The sequence below is a fragment of the Glycine max genome, chromosome 17, assembly GCF_000004515.6.
Source record: "Glycine max cultivar Williams 82 chromosome 17, Glycine_max_v4.0, whole genome shotgun sequence".
Taxonomy (NCBI): Eukaryota; Viridiplantae; Streptophyta; class Magnoliopsida; order Fabales; family Fabaceae; genus Glycine; species Glycine max.
In genome coordinates this window covers 39,969,063-39,987,953 of record NC_038253.2, presented here as the reverse complement: position 1 = coordinate 39,987,953, position 18,891 = coordinate 39,969,063, and the positions used below count along the sequence as shown (strand labels likewise).

Below are 18,891 nucleotides of genomic sequence, written 5' to 3'. Positions count from 1 at the left end.
TCATTTTGTAATATTTAACAAATAAAATCGTTAGATTATTCTAATTCTTTGATTGATGTAATTAAAAAAATTATAAATTTTATTCTAAATAACTACTTTATAAAAATAATGAAGCAACATCAAATAAAAGAACTATCTTTTTTCAAGTTTTAGCAACATTGATCTTGATATAAGAATATAAAAAAGTTTACATCTTTTAATTATTTTTAATTAAAAATAAAAAAAACAAAAAGATATTGTTAGTTTTTTGTTTTAAAATAAAAGATATTATTATTATTATAGGATAAATTTATTAACTTTTATAATATTTTACTTAAAAAACTTATATCAACAAATAATGATAATTTGCGGATAAATGATAACATAATAATTGTGTGAGAGTTAAATTCTAATTATAATTAAATTTTGACTATGAAATATATAGAAGTGATTGCTACGGTAGGGAGGAAATCGAGAGCGAGGGTACTAAATACTATTTCTAAACTTTTCTTAGGTCATAATAAATAAACTGTTATCTTCATCTTCAATGCCTCAATCACGAACCTTGGTGTTGTCTTTGGAATCTGCAATTGTGGTAGCATAGAAAGAAGCCGCAATTGGAAATTTTCATCAAGTTTTGTTTGTGTTGCGTTGCGTTGCGTTCACCCTGAATTCTCATAACGTGGGACGCAGTGGGTCCTTCTCTCTCAAACCCCATAGGCCATAACCACGTCTGAAACTTTCAATCAATTATTATTTTTATTTATTCAAATGTGTTCGGATTAGAATTAGATTAGAAAGAATATTCTCAAAAATTCATCATAATTGCCTCCGCACATTCCAATCGAATATTCTCGTATTGGCGGCTCTTTATTTTAAGTTTCATAAGTCGGTACCCAACATGTACTTATTCCTTAACGTGCCAGACTCAGATCTCTATTTAAGAATGTTTCGGGAAAATTCATAGCTACCATATCTCTTTCATCAATTTTTCCGAAATTAAGAAAACAAGACATACCTTATAGATTGGATCATAATTTGAACGTTTGTGACATAAATTGGATCAACATTAACTTGCAAGTTTTGATGTTTTAAATGCTCGGAGACAGATTTTATTGTATAGTAATAGTAATTCTTCTCGGATTGCTTGAGGTAGAAGAGAACTTTATTTGTATGGTAAATTTTTGTAGGCTCGATCAGGATTGTCTCTAGTAGAAGATATTAATATGCAAGCGGTGGGGAGGCTTGGCAGCTTCATCAGCCGCGGTGTCAACACCGTTTCAGGGACGTTCCTCCCTTTCGGTGGCGCGGTGGATATTGTTGTGGTTCAGCAGAAGGATGGGAGCTTCAAATCCTCTCCATGGTATGTAAGATTTGGGAAATACCACAAGGTTTTTAAGGAAGAGGAGAAGGAAAAGATAGAGGTTCATGTCAGTGTCAACGGTGTAGAACCTGATTTCAACATGTATTTGAACCGTAATGGGGAAGCTATTTTCCTCCATCATGCAGATACACAAGAAGAAGAAGAAGAAGAAGAGGAGGAGGAGGAATCTACGCTTTTTGGTGGTGAAAGTGAAACTGATGATATCACATCACCGAGTGGTAGGAGGCATTTCAAGTCCAAAAGTTGGAACTTTGATTCACCAGACAAGTCAAATTCAGATGCTAAGGTTGTTGTGGGAAGGACTAAGTCTCGCCGTGCCCGAATTCTTGGGCTTGTGTCAAGGTCTTTGAGAGGGGAAGGTGGAGATGGTGATGTGAATGGGGTGGATTTGAGGGAGCGTGCCGAGATTGCAGCCAAGTTGTTGGAGCTGAAGTGGTCCACCAATCTCAATTTTGATCATAAACTACCTTGTAGGGATAGGAAGAAGACTAGGGGTGATGCCTTGGACAACGGTTTGCCTTTACCACCGCGTAAAATGAAGGAGGAAGCTCGTTCTTGCAGTGATCAAGATGGCATCAGTTCCAAGCCTGTGTTTAATGAGATGTTGTGCCCTGCAAGTGCAGGATGTGGAGATGTTCGTGTCCATGCTCAGGAGGTCTTGCATGCTGCAACTCTAATGCTACCTGAGGTAAATGATGCTAAATTCTTTTTGCTAATTTTGTTATTAGAGCTTTTACATGGCAATAATAACAAAAGTATTATTTCACTAGCCGAGGTCGGTTATATTTGTCTACTTTGAATAAATTTCTCTTTAAGTACTTACTACAAAATAACATAAAAATGAATTATCTGAGGGAAAATGAATTGAATTTTTAATAAAAAAATTAAAATCAATTTATGTAACTCAACTTTTGCCTTATTTGCCTTTTCTGTTAGCATTTATGAACTTAATAAAGGTCGACATTTTCTTGTCTTATAAAATTCTTAACAATAGGGTTTCACTATCGAAAAGCTCTTGTAAGCTAGATGCTGATCATGAGTCTAAATGTAACAAGGAAAAGTGTGAAGGGTGTTTTTAGTTTTGTTTGAAACTGATATGGTATAGTTCTAGTTTAGGTTGCACAAAGTGAGGAACTCACTAAGAATTCTGACATTGGGAGGCCAGCAATAAAGGCCTCTGAGTTACATTCTCAGCAAAGAGATTGTTCCCATTCTGGTAGGAGTGATGCCGGGGATGTTGTAAAAACACCAAAGTTTCGAAAATCTCAAACTATCAATCTTGGTCGAAGAGATTTAGTTAAGAAGGTTAGTGCTAATACTCCAACGTCTGAACAGCTAGCATCCTTGAATCTGAAGGAAGGGAGGAACACAATAACCTTCAGTTTCCCTACGGTTAAGGGGAAGCAGCAGGTTAGCAATCAATAAATTTCTTCAATTTTATTTCAAGTGCGCAAGGCTTACTTTCCATTTACATTTATTCTGTTTCTTTTATTGATACTTTTAATTTTTTTTTTATTTGTCTTACTATCAGGTTGATGCTCACATGTATTTGTGGAAATGGAACACTCGTATAGTGATATCAGATGTAGATGGGACAATTACAAGGTGAGGACACATCTTACTGAAAAGGAAACTGTTTTCCAAATACATATTGTACTACTATGACAGAGTTATGGTCAATATTTATTCTGTTAATAGTGTCTTGCTTTTTTCATTGCTAATTTGATCTAGCAAATAAAGATACTTCATACTTGGTATCTACCAAAAAGTGCTACTCAGCAATCTTGCTGAAGTACCAACACTGAGTGAATCAACGGCTCAACCTCAATCAACCGTACTTTTTGTGTCCTGTTATCACTGAAAGAAAACTAGACAAGAGGGACTCTGTCTCTCTCTGAAGTGCATGTTTAGTTTATAGTACCGATGGTATACCAAGATCAGGGCCATATGTTTGTTCTGTTGTTTGCTGCTGTGTTCAAAGACCATACAAATCTTATTCCATTTTTTTTCCTTTTGGTTGCCATTTTGTTTTACGTCCTGTCCTATGACTTATTCAAACTTGGCATGTTCATTACAAAATATATAAGGTAAACACAGTACAAGCATGAACTTGGTATATATTAGTATTTTTTTAATGTTATATATTAGTATTTTTTTAAAATGCACTTGCCTGTGTATTTTTCACTTTGGTCACCAAACTTTGGCTTACATGTTCCTTAAATGTTTCCTTCTTAGTGATCAGGCTTGTAGGTATATTTGTTTACCTAGGGCGTGGACTCATTCACTTGCATGCTAAGTTTTCTGTTTAATAAACTTATGTTTGAAGGCAAGTTAGACACGCAAAAGTTAGAGTTCCTATTAATTTCTTCTCAAGATGAACTTTGTGAGGCACACTCTAATGTATAATAGGACTTTGTAGAAGGAATATATTTAACCCTTATATATATATATATATATATATACCTTAACTGTCATTCATTGTGAGGGATATTCGGATTGATTGTTTGTTAAACTGTTAATTGGGCTAGACAAACCAGATAAAGAATGTGATGGATGTGAATTTATTATAAGCAGATAAAGAATCATCGTTGTATTAATCCATTATAGTCGTGATGGATGTAAAGTTGGTAAATATAATCTACTACTTTCACTATTATTATTAGTATACCTGTAGGGTTAAATTGATTGACAATTTATGACATGTTATTATGGAAATTTGATGGCTGTAGACTTGTAGTGTCATCTTGGTTAAATTTTAGCTGAGCAGAATTCAAACTGCATAAATAATAGTAAGCAAGAAAGTAACTAGGCAGAGGATGGAGTACAATAGTATACCTGTAGAAGTTTGAATTTCATTTCTCCTAGCTGCAAACATTTATAATTATAACATCTAGATATTTGCCTATTAGTTTCCACACCTTTTCTTTTCATTTTTGCTCTTGATTTAATTCTACTCGATGGTTTGATAATGTTAAACTCTTCGTTTTATTTTATGCCTTACAGGTCAGATGTTCTAGGTCAATTCATGCCTTTAGTAGGAATCGATTGGTCACAGACAGGAGTTGCTCATTTATTCTCAGATATCAAGGTTTGTCCACCTTGCGCGTGTGTTTAGGTGTTTTGAGATTACTACAACATGAAAATAGAATGTTCTGTAGTTAAATCTTGAATACATTGATTACACATCACTGTTTTTATATCAGCATTGTTTTTGGACAGGTGGCCACAAAACTAATAATCAATTGCTTTTTCTGTTAAGGCCACAAAATTCATGAATTCTATTTTACGCGCTCATTCATTCTAATGATCAATTAATTGTCTCGAGAGTTTTAGGATATAAACTGTCCATTACCCTGCCTATAGCAACTATCTTTTGTGTGAGTGGTATGGAATTTTCTCTTGTCTAATACACACTGTACAGGGAAATGGCTACCAGCTACTTTTTCTCAGTGCTCGTGCAATATCTCAGGCCTATCATACCAGACAATTTCTATGCAACCTTAAGCAGGTGATAAATAAGTTTCAAATCAATATTAATTGTTATGGACTAAACAAGACGAAAAAAAAAAGAAAGCAGTTTACATCCTCTTATTCCTTTTGTTATGATGCAGGATGGGAAACTTTTACCAGATGGCCCTGTTGTTATATCCCCTGATGGACTCTTTCCTTCTCTATATCGAGAAGGTAACTTAGTTTTTATTTATTTATTGTATGAAAATGGTTGCGGATGAGAAGAGGCTACCCCATTTCAAGTTCATGACATACTATAAGCGTTAGTGATAGGTTTACAGTAGTGATAGTTTTATGTGTAGCCAATGCTTTGAGTCTGGAACACCTTGATCATGATGCTTTTATAATATTTGGGACTATGACAAATTTCTTCTTTGTTTTCCAGTTATCCGGAGGGCTCCTCATGAGTTCAAGATTGCATGTTTAGAGGTTAGGTTCCCACTAAACTAAAATTGACAAAATTTATTTTTTTCCACTATGGTCATATTATTAAACATAAGTGGAATTTTAATGCTTCCAGGACATTAAGGCACTTTTTCCTCCAGATTGGAATCCGTTCTATGCTGGTTTTGGAAATAGGGATACCGATGAAGTCAGTTACCTTAAGGTTGGAATCCCAAAAGGAAAAATATTCATCATTAATCCCAGGGTATGTATTAGTATTTTGAAACAAATAAATGATAAAAGTACCTGAATTGTTTATAGTTTGCAAAACTTCTATTCTCATTTCTGAGTTTTCACTTTTCAGGGAGAGATTGCTGTAAACCGTCGTTGTTTTGACACAAAATCATATACTTCTCTGCATTCTCTGGTGAATGGAATGTTCCCCCCTACAAACTCATCTGAACAGGTTTAATTCTGAAGGAACTTTCTCTAAAAAAATTCCCTACAAACTCCTAAGGATTTGTCTGTGATGTACCTTATTTTTTGGCCTTGTTCATGCTGAATATTGGTGCAGGAGGATTTTAATTCATGGAATTACTGGAAGTTACCTGAGACCTCTTCTGCTACAAATATTTGAAAGGGTCTTTTGGCATTTATCTTGTTCTGGTGCGAATGGATGTGCTGCTCCTAGAATTATATAGGTAAACTTGAATATGTTTAGTCTTCAGTAGGATTTTTAATTTGAGTGATAATATACATGATATCTTTCCTATGGTTATTAACTTGAGTTCTTCCTTTTATTAATCAGATTTTCGAAGTTGACTAGGAAAATATGTCTTTAAACTTATCTAGAATAATCTGTTTGATATTTCTGTTTGGTGTGTACTGTGTAGTATGACTAGTGTTGAAGATGCAATGCAACAAATTTAGAACTTAGATCATTGAAGATGGTTTTCAAGTCCTAATGTCCTGGACCTCTTCATGTAACCGATTAGCACTGTGTAACTAAGCTCAATGACAACAGCATCAATCTGTGGAATTCGATGTACATAATACATTTTGCACGCGTGCTTCCTGCTTCAGAATTACAACTTCTTCCTAGTCCATGGTGTGACATCAGATACCAATATTGTTTTCTTATTTGTACGGTTTGTTGTAGTGATTAATTTCACTCGATTGTCATGGATATTGCAATAAAAAAATCGTATGATGAGAATCCCATAAGTTTTTTTAACATCTTTCTCTTCTCATTATCAATATGAGTGGCTTCACCTTGCATGTATGTAATCTTGAATGATTCTCTCTACAATTTCATTTTCTCAACATGTAAACGAATGAGCATATGCTCATGTAAAAATTCAATAAAGGAACTAAGGTTGTATGCTTAAAGCATTAAATGAAAAATATCTTTCTATTTTGAAAATCCAACAATAGTATGATTATTGATAGAAAAATATGTAAGAATCAACTAATCATAATAATTGATTTAAGATCCGATATGTCTGACCCACACTTGACTGTAGGTCTCAGATGATACTTGTAGAAACTTTGAGGCTCAAGTTAGTGAAAATTTTAACAGAGTAACAACATAATAGGATGGAGGAGAATGAGATAGGTGGATGTGATTAGAGTTCTAGTATTATAGTTGACATTGAGGATAGTGGCAGTTACTAATGGTATCGGATTAATTTGTTTTGATAACAATTTGATTCTTCATCCAGATTTGGTTTTCCTCTCTTTGAGTTTAATTTTACCTCCAACCTTCCAATCAAACTAAATGCCAATTAATTTCGTGGCATAAATATTATAAGCTGTTGTTGTTATATATAATTATATATACTAGTTTCCAATAAATATTATTTAGTATATAACAGCTTATAATTAGTATACAAATCGACTTTTTATTCGTCATTATTATCAAAAAACGCATTGTCTTTGATATTATTGATAATGTAGTAATTATATTATTTATATAATATTTTATAGTATCATTTATTTTTTTTATCTTTTAATTTTCATATTATCACGCACTTTTCCATTCTTTTTCTTATTTTTTTTAGTGTGCATTTTTTTTATAAAAAAGATGTAATTTCTCTATTGATATTACATTTTGAATTCTGTGCATCTTTAATTCCTGAATGGGATCGATGATGGGAATCATCTACATCTATATATAGTTTTCACATGACTCGTGAGCTTATTATGATAATAATAATAATATTAAAAAAACATCTATTAATTGATAATTTAATAAATGTAAATTATATCACTACAATATTTTTTTTTAAAAAAAAACATCTATCGATTGATAATGATTCAAAAGCCAAAACAAAGTTCCAAAAGCCAGATAACTATCTACTTTGTGATTCTGACGTTGAAGTGGTTCTCTGCAAACTGTACAAGGTTTATGAATTCGTTTTCATCAATGAAACCGTCGTGGTCGGTGTCTGCATACTTCAACACCTTGTGGCTCTTCCACGAAGCAAAGAGACCAACAGTGAGCTTGAAAGCTTCATGCAATTCGTCTTTGCTGATTCGACCATCTTTGTTTGTGTCAAATGATGTCTTCAGCCACTGCTTGAACTGCTTCAGATTCATCACGCGCTTCCCATCACTCGTTACATTACGATCCATAAATGCCATGTTCTCACCACCAGCGTCAATGAATTTTGCTGTGTGATCGTGTACGTTGTTGAATCTGTGGACGTTCATTCATCTAGTGGGTTTTGAATTTATATATGTTGCTCCATTGCTCCGTCTCATTGAGTATGATAAACATGCGGCAAGATAATATATAGTTTCATTGAGTATGATAAACAAGCAGCAAATATAATAGTGTTTCCAATGGGCATGTACGTGAAGTATATAAACTTATTCATTGGTTTTCTTTAGGGGAGAATAAGGATCCCTTTTACACTTTTTGTTTTGAAAAAATATTCATACACATAGTGAGATACAGAAAGAGAAGAGATAAATGAAAGCATAGATGACAAATGCAAATAGAACTTGCTACCGATTCAAAATAAATATGTTAATGGATAGTACGGTACTCGTATTTATGGGAATTTGTAATATAGAATTACTTACTACCAGGAAAGTTTGATATAAAGACCGAATTTAGAGACGAAATAGTTTCCTGAGTCAGAGACAAAGTTTAACCAGCGGAGAAGTTAAAAGTTATTTTTTTAGACACAGAAAACTCGTCTCTATCTGCTTTCGTCTCTATGTCCGTCTCTAAATGTTTGAAACATTAGTGAAGATGGATGTTCGAAACAAAAGAATTCATTGACAAATTTTAAGTAATTCATCTCTAACTCTGTCTCTAGTTATCAATTTAATAAGGGGTGATCAATCTGTCTCATGTAAAGATGGGACAGAAACATCCGTCTCTAAATAAATTTTTTCTGGAAGTTGTTCTTAGAGACAGAAATATCCGTCTCTATAGCGACTTAAATGATCAAAATTATACAAAATAATTTGTTTTTAATTTTATTATAAATATATTTTAAATTTATTTATTTTTAACATAAATATATGTTTCAAAATTTAAAAAATATTTTAAATATAAATATGCATTTTAAAACTATTTTAAATTTATTTTTTAACAAATACTTACATATATACTTGTGGATATTTGCCAAAATTTATATAATTCGTAGATATTTACTTAATAAATACTCGTACAGGTATGAGGTAAGTACAAGACAAATTTTTATTAACTTGTACAGGTGACAAGGAGTTACTAAAATTGAAGGATATGATCTGCGATAAAATTGATATCTTATTATGCAAGTCAAAAATTATAAATATAAATTAGTTACTGATTTTTTCCAATATTAAATTAAATGTTTTGACCTTAGCTCAATTGGTAGAGTGGAGGACTCTAGTTGGTATCAAATATTAAATTAAATGTATGAAAGATTATCCAATGGTTGGATCATCTTAACAAAATATAAATCGAAAGTTATTTTCTTACAAATAGTGAGAAAGATAAAAATAAGAAAAAGAGAGAACAAAATTAATACTCATTTTTGTTGTTCAAAGTATGTTTTAATAAATTTGGCAGCACATTATATGCTACTAGGTTACTAGCTGTATACCAACAAATCCAGCACATCATAAGCAATTAATAATAATTTAATCCGTCAAATTTGAGGAGCATCTTCTCCTTTCTCTCCTTCATGCATGGCTGCATCTTTATTTTATATATTCTGTTAGGCTATTTAACAACCGGCGGTGAGACAGTGAACTTTGTTTTGGGTTGCTGTTTTCTCTTGTCTTACAGTTATATATAATTAGTATAGGTCATTGACTATTGAATAGTAGGTTAATGAGTGACTGACGAAAAAAAAATAGAATATATTCCAGTAGAACATCATATCGATCTAATTAATAAGTTTTTTAGATGATTTTTAGCAAAATCCGAAACATATTAACTATAAACAAAAATATTTGGAAATATCTGTAGAATTTTTTAAGTAAATAAATGTTACTAACAGATAAGAATATATATATATATATATATATATATATATATATATATATATATATATATATATATATTTGACAGGAACATATAAGAATAATAAGACTTGTGTTTTAGTCCTCCTTTATATATTATGTAATCAATTCATATAGATTTTGTAACGTAGCTTCTAAACAATTAAGGAGGCAAAAATGGAAGGTTAAGGAGAATGGATGGAGAATATTATTTGAATGCGAGATGAGTTAATTTGTCTTCATTAAATGTAGGAAGTAGTAATAGAGTGATTACTTATGTTAGTGTTCGATCAGTCTGGGAGATATATATGCTAATATTGAAGGTGCAAATGCTTTTACTTGGAAGGTTGTACTCACAATCTAACACCGGCAAAGAAAAATTTGGCAAAGCAAGGCATAATTCAAATAGACGAGATTAGGTATCCTTGTTGCGGCTAGGAATAAGTAAACATTGCAATATATATTCATTGAATGCAAAATTTTCACTAAGATGTGAACACAATTTTTGTGTTGGTTAGGAATTTATTTTTGTTGCAACTATATATAACTGAAAATAAAGTTCCTGGGCAACTCATTCGTTACACTATAATGTAATCTTCATGAATATAAGGTCAGGAATTAGGTAATTTTTATTTCAGTTTATTTTTTTTGAATGTGGACAGAATCCTAGAGTTAGTAAGAACAGAGATCTTGGGCTTGAATGAAAGGCAAATTGACCACGTTTAAGTACTGCTTAAGCTGATACTCAGATCATGTATACACTTTCTTCTGCGAGCATATATGAAAGGGAAAGGTTTGATTTAGATTAGATTTGATCGATGCATGCTAATACTTTGGAATATGTTGTGTTAGACCTTACTTTGGAATATGTTGTGTTAGAGCTGAGTACTCTCTGTACTCGGTTTGTTAATAAATTCATGTGATCTTGTGAGGAACGTTAACTCAAGTAACAACCCATAACTTTTTAAAATTAATTTTAAAATTTCAAACTTTTAATACACGACAAAAAGTTTATTCCGTCTTAGACTATGCAAACTTTTAATCTCTAAAACGTTGTTAAAATATGCAGAAATAATACAAGTAATTGAAGTAAAAAAACGTTGCTAGCTAAGAGAATAAAAACACTCAACTGAAATATTTATCTCCCGTATAATATCTCAATCAACAACAACAGCAAACATACAAGCTAGACATGTTGTCATAAAAACAAAAAGTTAGACATATTTTTTTTATGGGCAAAAAAAAAAACATCGTTATTAATGATAAAAGCCACACTAGGAAGCTATAAGATATATTCCTCCCAGGCCAAAGCTAGAAAAAAGAAAGAGAACATGTAGTCATGGAAATAAACTACACTTCCAGAAAAACAAAACAAAGACACCTCACAAGAAAAACCGAATTACAAGTCCATCCATCATCCCTTTAGAATTGTTGTAACATTGGATCCAACAATAACTATCTTCCTGCGAGGTCTACCATTACTATATGAATTACATCCTCCAAGTTATAAGCTTTTCAAGCATAAATCCAGTAATACAGTCCACTCATACATAGAACAAGAGAAAGAGTTCATTTTACCCGTCAACCAACTCCACGATCTCATCTTCAATTGCATGCATAACATAAAATTGAAACTTTAATTTGAACCGGAATAGAGGGTATTCAATAATTCTTATATATGTTTCTAACAACAACAATGCCAAGCAGCCCAACAAGGCCAAAATTAAATAAAATAAATTTCACTTGGCAGCATGGATTAATTAATAAAAATGAGATCACCTTACACATTCATTCTAAGGAGGAAGAATTCCATTTATTATTAGAATATCGATTCGGGACAGAGAAAAATCAAGAAACAAAAGGAGTGGGGAATTATGAACACTCCCCTTAATTAATTTCCCACTGTGTAACCCTATTTTTCAAGAGCGTATTTGACCTTGCCATCGTGGTCAACACAGGGAATTTGGCCCCAAGCTGTTGGAAAGCTAACTGATTCTAAATTGAATAAAAATATATTTAAAAAAAATCAGGACTGATTCTAAATTTAATTATGGTATTAAACAAATCTGTAAAATATCTAATTGCAGTATCTATAAATCTGAATAATATATTAACAAATCTTCACCATATCATAACAAATTTGCACGATATTGTAACAATTACTTTTTCTGTTTTTTACTTTACCATAACAACAATACATTACTTTTCATATTAAAATACTTTTAATGTACGAGCGACACTATAGCAGAAATTAATACAAACCACTATATAATGTATTCTAATATTCTTTGAGCTAGCCCAACTATAAACCAACACGTTAATGCTTATTAAGCCATGACACCAAGCTTCCCTGATTTCTTGTTCCCTTTGATCTAATTTTCATGCTCAGGAATATTTTAATTATTGAAAAGATTGAAAGGGAAGCGGGTTCTGATTAAGATCATAGCGGGAAATAAAATCAATTATATGACTGGGAGACTCAAGTTACTGAGAATCAATTTGGTTTCATGTCGGGAAGGTCGACCATGGAAGCAATTTATTTATTACGGCGGGTGATGGAGCAATATCGCATGGCCCAACAAGACTTGCACTTGATTTTTATTGACTTGGAGAAAGCGTATGATAGAGTGCCTAGAGAGATTTTGTGGAAAGCTTTAGAGAAGAAAGGGGTTAGGGTTGCATATATTCGAGCTATCCAAGATATGTATGATAGGGTATCGACTAGTGTTAGGACACAGGGTGGAGAGTCAGACGATTTTCCCATCACAATTGGTTTACATCAAGGGTCAACCCTTAGCCCCTATCTTTTTACCTTAATTCTGGATGTCCTCACGGAACAAATCCAAGAGATAGCGCCGAGATGCATGCTTTTTGCAGATGACATAGTCCTCCTTGGAGAGTCGAGGGAGGAGTTGAATGAGAGGTTGGAAACTTGGAGACGAGCTCTAGAAACACATGGCTTTCGCCTAAGCAGAAGCAAATCGGAGTATATGGAATGTAAGTTCAACAAAAGAAGGAGGGTTTCTAACTCAGAGGTGAAAATAGGAGACCATATTATCCATCAAGTCACACGGTTTAAATATCTTGGGTCTGTAATACAGGATGATGGGGAAATTGAAGGGGATGTGAATCATCGCATTCAAGCAGGATGGATGAAATGGAGAAAAGCATCGGGGGTGTTATGTGATGCAAAGGTACCGATCAAGCTAAAGGGAAAGTTTTATCGGACTGCGGTAAGACCGGCGATTTTGTACGGAACAGAATGTTGGGCGGTCAAGAGCCAACATGAGAATAAAGTAGGTGTAGCGGAGATGAGGATGTTGCGGTGGATGTGTGGTAAGACTCGACAGGATAAAATTAGAAACGAAGCTATTAGAGAGAGGGTTGGAGTAGCGCCTATTGTAGAGAAGATGGTGAAAAATAGACTTAGGTGGTTTGGGCATGTAGAGAGAAGACCGGTAGACTCTGTAGTGAGGAGAGTAGACCAGATGGAGAGAAGACAAACAATTCGAGGCAGAGGAAAACCCAAAAAGACTATAAGAGAGGTTATAAAAAATGATCTCGAAATTAATGGTTTGGATAGAAGTATGATACTTGATAGAACATTATGGCGGAAGTTGATCCATGTAGCCGACCCCACCTAGTGGGATAAGGCGTTGTTGTTGTATATGAAAACAAATATTGTTGTAAACCCTTTTGGTAACCTTGTTGCTTCAGAAGTTCAAGTATATAATTTATTAAAAAAGAAGAAGTTCCATTATAATTAATTAATAAAGTTAATAAATTTTAGCTTAATCGTGAATACGGAACAAAATATTTAATTTTAAACATAATAAAAAATTGATTTTATTCATTTTATTATCATTATATCTAAGCGTTTTTGTCGACAAATCTGATTGAAGTAAGGGTAAGATCTTACAAAGACTATCGGGATAGGATTCGAATTTCGAACACTAGAAGTCTACATTAAAAGAGCTCTTACAAAGACTTGAAAGCTTCACGATCGATCACCTTGTCAGTTAATAATGGTAAATTCGATTTGCTACTTTTTCTAGGTTTATTTTTGTCGAATTCAATTACATTGAAATGGTTTCAATGTTTAATTGACACCAAAAGATGCTTTCTCTGTGTGATGGTGTTGAGTTTTGAATCTTATGATCTAGTTTTGTTCATTTTATTTTTCTCTTATTCAAGTGATTTGTATGCTATTGTGTTTCTTGTATTGGGATAGGATATCTTTTGTGTCCCAAGGATGTTTCCATAGGTAAGACATGTTCTTCACTATCTTGTTATATACTGGTTGTGTTTGGGAATCTCTTTTGGTTCTCATTTTGGTTTCTTATTAGTAGTGGATGAATCAAGCCTTGGGAAGTCAAAAGCAAGATGTGTGCGCATTTCTTCAAGAGCTGAACTATGCAGAGAAAGCAAATTAATATTGTAGAGTAGTCTCCTGGATAATATTTAATTTCTATCATGTGGTTTACGTGACATTTAATCTCTTCATATATATATGCTTCTTGCCGGGGAAAAAAATACAAAAATAATTAAAGTGAACTCTTTTTACAATAAGAAATATGCTCATTAATTACAAAAAAAATCTTAGCTAAACACATTAGTTTTAGATTAAGTACTACAGAATTAGCCTGAGCTAAAAATATAAACTTTTAATAGGTCAAATTACAATTGTAATTCATTTTTAATTTTTATATTGCAATTTTTATTTTTATTTTATTTTTTTTCTTCTTCTACAAGTTTAGTCCTCAAAGTTTTAAAAAATATACAATTTTCATCTTATTCTTAGTTTAAGATACATTGATCATTTCACTTATCAATTGACTATAATAATGTTGTGTCAGTATTGTGATGAGGTTGAAATTAACTTTTAACAATAAAAAATAATTTAATTCATTAGTATATATATATATATATATATATATATATATATATATATATATATATATATATATATATATATATATATAAATAAAAGAAATAAACATACGTAAAATTGAGAATTAAAAAAAAATTATAAATCTTCTAAAATTTAATAACTACAAATAAAAAAAGAATATCAAAATTACAAATTAAGAATTAAAGTAGACTACAATTGTAATTTAGTTAATTTTTAATTAGCCGGATGAATAAACCTGTAGACTATGTGGCTAATAGGCTTAAAATTTTTTACATTGTCTAATATTATTGTGAATTTTTAGTCCAAACCATTAAGTTAGTGACTTAAGACTAAATTGGCGAAGCTCGCAGTTTAGCCTGTAAAGATTAAAAATTAAAAGTTACTATTCGATGGGCACTTCCAATATCTTGCAATTAATTATTTTTCTTTCAGCTAAGAATTTTTTGGTGTATTTGGACTTAAAATATTTTTTCATGTTTTGTTGTCAAGACATTAAGAATTTGATATTTGGTAGGTTTATTTGGACTTTAAGTTGTTAAGACATTAATACTTTGATGTTTTAGTTAGAATGTGAAAGCCTTGATATGTTAAGACTTTGATATTTTATTTAAAATGTTTAATGTTTTATTTAATCTCGTATATGTTTCTTTTTATAATGCTTAGTGTTGGACATTTTAGTGTAATTGATTTCTTTATTATGTTAAAATAAGAGTGCACGCTTATTTTAATATAATAATGAGATGTTCGGTTTAGGCAAATGTTGGAAGTTACATGGAAGTTACTAAAACTTCCATCAACGGTTAGAAGTTACATGAAAATTACTAAAACTTCCATCAACGGCAATTTTTAAAAATAAATAACTTCCATCAACCGCGAAAAACCACCTGTTCTTTGATTATAAATAATCATCCTGGTTCAGAAAGCATAACATGTGAAAAACATACAAGACCAAAAACAAAACTCTTGAATTATAATCTTCTGATTTTATCCGATTGAACAATTTTGGTTGAACCCCGAAATTTGATTCAATCTGAAAGTGTTTATACACGACTTCAGATTTATCCAGGATTATCTCGATTTTCAAAATTAACCAACAAAAGATTGAATCAAATCTTTCGAGATGACGAACGATAGTTCGAAGATGACAAGCAAGTTTGCGAAGTTGGACAAGTTTGAAGGGCAGGATTTCAGAAGATGGCAGAAGAAGATGCACTTTCTCTTGACAACATTGAATGTGGTGTATGTGCTGAGTACACCGATGCCAGTGTATATGGAAGACGAAACTCTGGATCAAACAAGGAAGCGTTCGAAATGGGAGAACGACGATTACATTTGTCGTGGACACATTCTGAATGGTATGTCTGACTCTCTCTTTGATATTTATCAAAATGTTGAGTCTGCTAAAGAATTATGGGACTCTCTTGAATCCAAGTATATGGCAGAAGATGCCTCAAGTAACAAATTCTTAGTTAGTAATTTCTTTAATTACAAAATGATTGATTCGAGGCCTGTTATGGAGCAATATAATGAACTGTTGCGGATTTTGGGTCAGTTTACTCAACATGATTTGAAAATGGATGAATCCATTGCAGTTTCATCTATAATTGATAAACTGCCTTCTTCTTGGAAAGACTTCAAGCATACCTTGAAACATATGAAGGAAGAGTTGACTTTGGTTCAACTCGGTAGTCATTTCATGATTGAGGAGTCGTTGAGGGCTTAGGAAATTGACAAAGTCAATAATAAAACCGTAGCAGGTTCCTCTTCCGTTAATATGGTAGAGGAAAGTGGAACAGTTAAGCAAAATTACAATGCTAAAGGTAACAAACGAAAATTTCAAGGAAATAAGAACAAAGGTCCAAACAAACAGACAAAATTGTCATGTTGGAAGTGTGGGAAACCTGGTCATTTAAAGAGGGATTGCCGGGTGTTCAAAGGAAAGAACAAGGCTGGTCCAAGTGGGTCTAATGATCCTGAAAAGCAACAAGGTCAGATTGTAGTGAATAATTTTAATTCGAATACGAATTCAAATTATGTATCACTAATATCTGATGCATTCTATGTGCAGGATGATGACGTTGCTTGGTGGTTTGATTCGGGAGCAACAAGCCATGTGTGCAAAGATCGTCGTTGGTTCAAGGAATTTAGACCAATCGATGATGGCTCTATTATGAAGATGGGCAATGTTGCAACTGAACCAATCCTAGGATTAGGTTGTGTGAATTTAGTTTTTACTTCTGGAAAAAAGTTTGTATTTGGATAATGTCTTATTTGTACCTGGTATTCGTAAGAACTTATTGTCTGGTATGGTTTTAAATAATTGTGGTTTCAAGCAAGTACTTGAAAGTGACAAGTACATCTTGTCAAGACATGGTTCGTTTGTTGGATTTGGTTATCGTTGTAATGGAATGTTTAAATTAAACATTGATGTTCCTTTTGTTCATGAATCTGTTTGTATGGCCTCATGTAGTTCTATAACTAATATGACAAAATAAGAAATTTGGCATGCTAGATTAGGACATGTTCATTACAAAAGATTAAAAGATATGTCAAAAACAAGTATGATTCCTCCTTTTGATATGAACATTGAAAAATGCAAAACTTGCATGTTGACCAAGATCACTAGGAAACCTTTTAAGGATGTTAAAAGTGAGACTAAAGTCTTAGACCTTATTCATAGTGATTTGTGTGATTTGCATGCTACTCCATCATTAGGTCATAAAAAATATCTTGTTACTTTTATTGATGATGCATCAAGGTATTGTTATGTATATTTATTAAATACAAAAGATGAAGCTCTTGATAAATTTAAAATTTATAAGAAAGAGGTAGAACTTCATCAAAATGGGTTAATCAAAACTCTTCGTACGGATAGGGGAGGTGAGTATTATGATCCAGTTTATTTTCGATCTACTGGAATAATACATCAAACTACAGCTCCCTATACACCACAACAGAATGGTGTAGCCGAAAGGAAGAATAGAACCTTGAAAGAAATGGTGAATTCCATGTTATCCTATTCGGGTTTAAGTGAAGGATTTTGGGGTGAGGCTATGTTGACAGCCTGTTACTTGTTGAACCGAATTCCTAACAAAAGGAATAAGGTTACCCCATATGAACTTTGGCACAAAAAGACACCAAATTTGAGTTATCTCAAAATTTGGGGATGTAGGGCTGTAGTCAGGCTTACAGAACCTAAAAGGAAAACCATAGGTGAAAGAGGTATAGATTGCATATTTATTGGATATGCTGAACATTCTAAAGCATATAGATTCTATGTGCTAGAATCTAATGATTCTGTTGCTGTGAACTCGGTTATAGAGTCACGAGATGCTATCTTTGATGAACAAAGGTTTACATCTATACCTAGGCCAAAGGACATGAATTCCATGTCGAAAGTCTCAGTTAATATTGAGGATATACCTTCAACTAGTACTGAAACTAGAAAGAGTACGAGAGTAAGAAAGGCTAAGTCATTTGGTGATGACTTTCAACTCTATTTGGTTGAAGGGTCAAGGAATGATATTGAATTTCAATATCAATATTGCCTTAATGTTGAGGAAGACCCAAAGACTTTTAGTGAAGCAATGGCTTCAAGGGATGCTGTATTCTGGAAAGAAGCAATCCAAAGTGAGATGGATTCCATCATGCAAAATAATACCTGGAAATTGGTTGACTTACCTCCTGGATGTAAGCCATTAGGATGTAAGATGATCTTTAGGAGAAAGATGAAAGTGGATGGTACTGTTGACAAGTACAAAGCCAGATTGGTTATCCAAGGCTTTAGGCAAAAGGAGGGTATTGATTTTTTCGATACATATGCTCCTGTTGCTAGGATATCCACTATTAGACTGTTGTTAGCACTTGCTGCTATCCACAATCTGATGATTCACCAAATGGATGTGAAAACTACATTCTTAAATGGTGAATTGGATGAAGAGATATACATAAAACAACCTGAAGGGTTTGTTATGCCAGGAAATGGAAATAAGGTGTGTAAACTGATGAAATCTCTTTATGGCTTGAAACAAGCGCCTAAGCAATGGCATCAAAAATTTGATGAGGTTGTGTTGTCTAGTGGTTTTGTTATAAACCAAGCAGATAAATATCTATACAGCAAGTTTGATACTCATGGCAAAGGAGTTATCATTTGTCTGTATGTAGACGACATGTTGATCTTTGGTACCGACCAAGATCAAGTTGATGAAACTAAGGCATTTTT

The 18,891-nt window shown here is 32.7% G+C and overlaps 1 protein-coding gene across 4 annotated transcripts; it reads left to right on the top strand.

Moving 5' to 3' along the window:
• The first annotated feature begins 470 nt into the window (after positions 1-470).
• Positions 471-6,491, top strand: LOC100796839 (phosphatidate phosphatase PAH2). 4 transcript variants are annotated; one of them, XM_041011517.1, is made up of 12 exons: positions 883-1,342; positions 1,489-2,051; positions 2,480-2,773; positions 2,895-2,968; positions 4,367-4,451; positions 4,785-4,871; positions 4,975-5,047; positions 5,259-5,302; positions 5,394-5,522; positions 5,622-5,723; positions 5,832-5,958; positions 6,151-6,491. In XM_041011517.1, exons 1-11 carry the CDS (start codon positions 1,318-1,320, stop codon positions 5,892-5,894), a joined length of 1,539 nt encoding a protein of 512 aa, XP_040867451.1. In that variant the 5' UTR covers positions 883-1,317; the 3' UTR covers positions 5,895-5,958; positions 6,151-6,491. The 4 variants fall into 4 exon arrangements, with proteins under 4 accessions (XP_040867450.1, XP_006601292.1, XP_014625622.1 ...); XM_006601229.4 differs by having other exon boundaries at positions 477-2,051; positions 2,699-2,773; XM_014770136.3 differs by having other exon boundaries at positions 477-2,051.
• Positions 6,492-18,891: the final 12,400 nt, after the last annotated feature.

Excerpts from the sequence above, each read along its gene's own strand:
- LOC100796839 (XM_014770136.3), top strand. The coding sequence starts at position 1,206 with ATGCAAGCGGTGGGGAGGCTTGGCAGCTTCATCAGCCGCGGTGTCAAC. Across the intron at positions 2,052-2,479 it reads CAACTCTAATGCTACCTGAG|GTTGCACAAAGTGAGGAACT; the intron begins GTAAATGATGCT and ends GTTCTAGTTTAG. Across the intron at positions 4,452-4,784 it reads ATTTATTCTCAGATATCAAG|GGAAATGGCTACCAGCTACT; the intron begins GTTTGTCCACCT and ends CACACTGTACAG.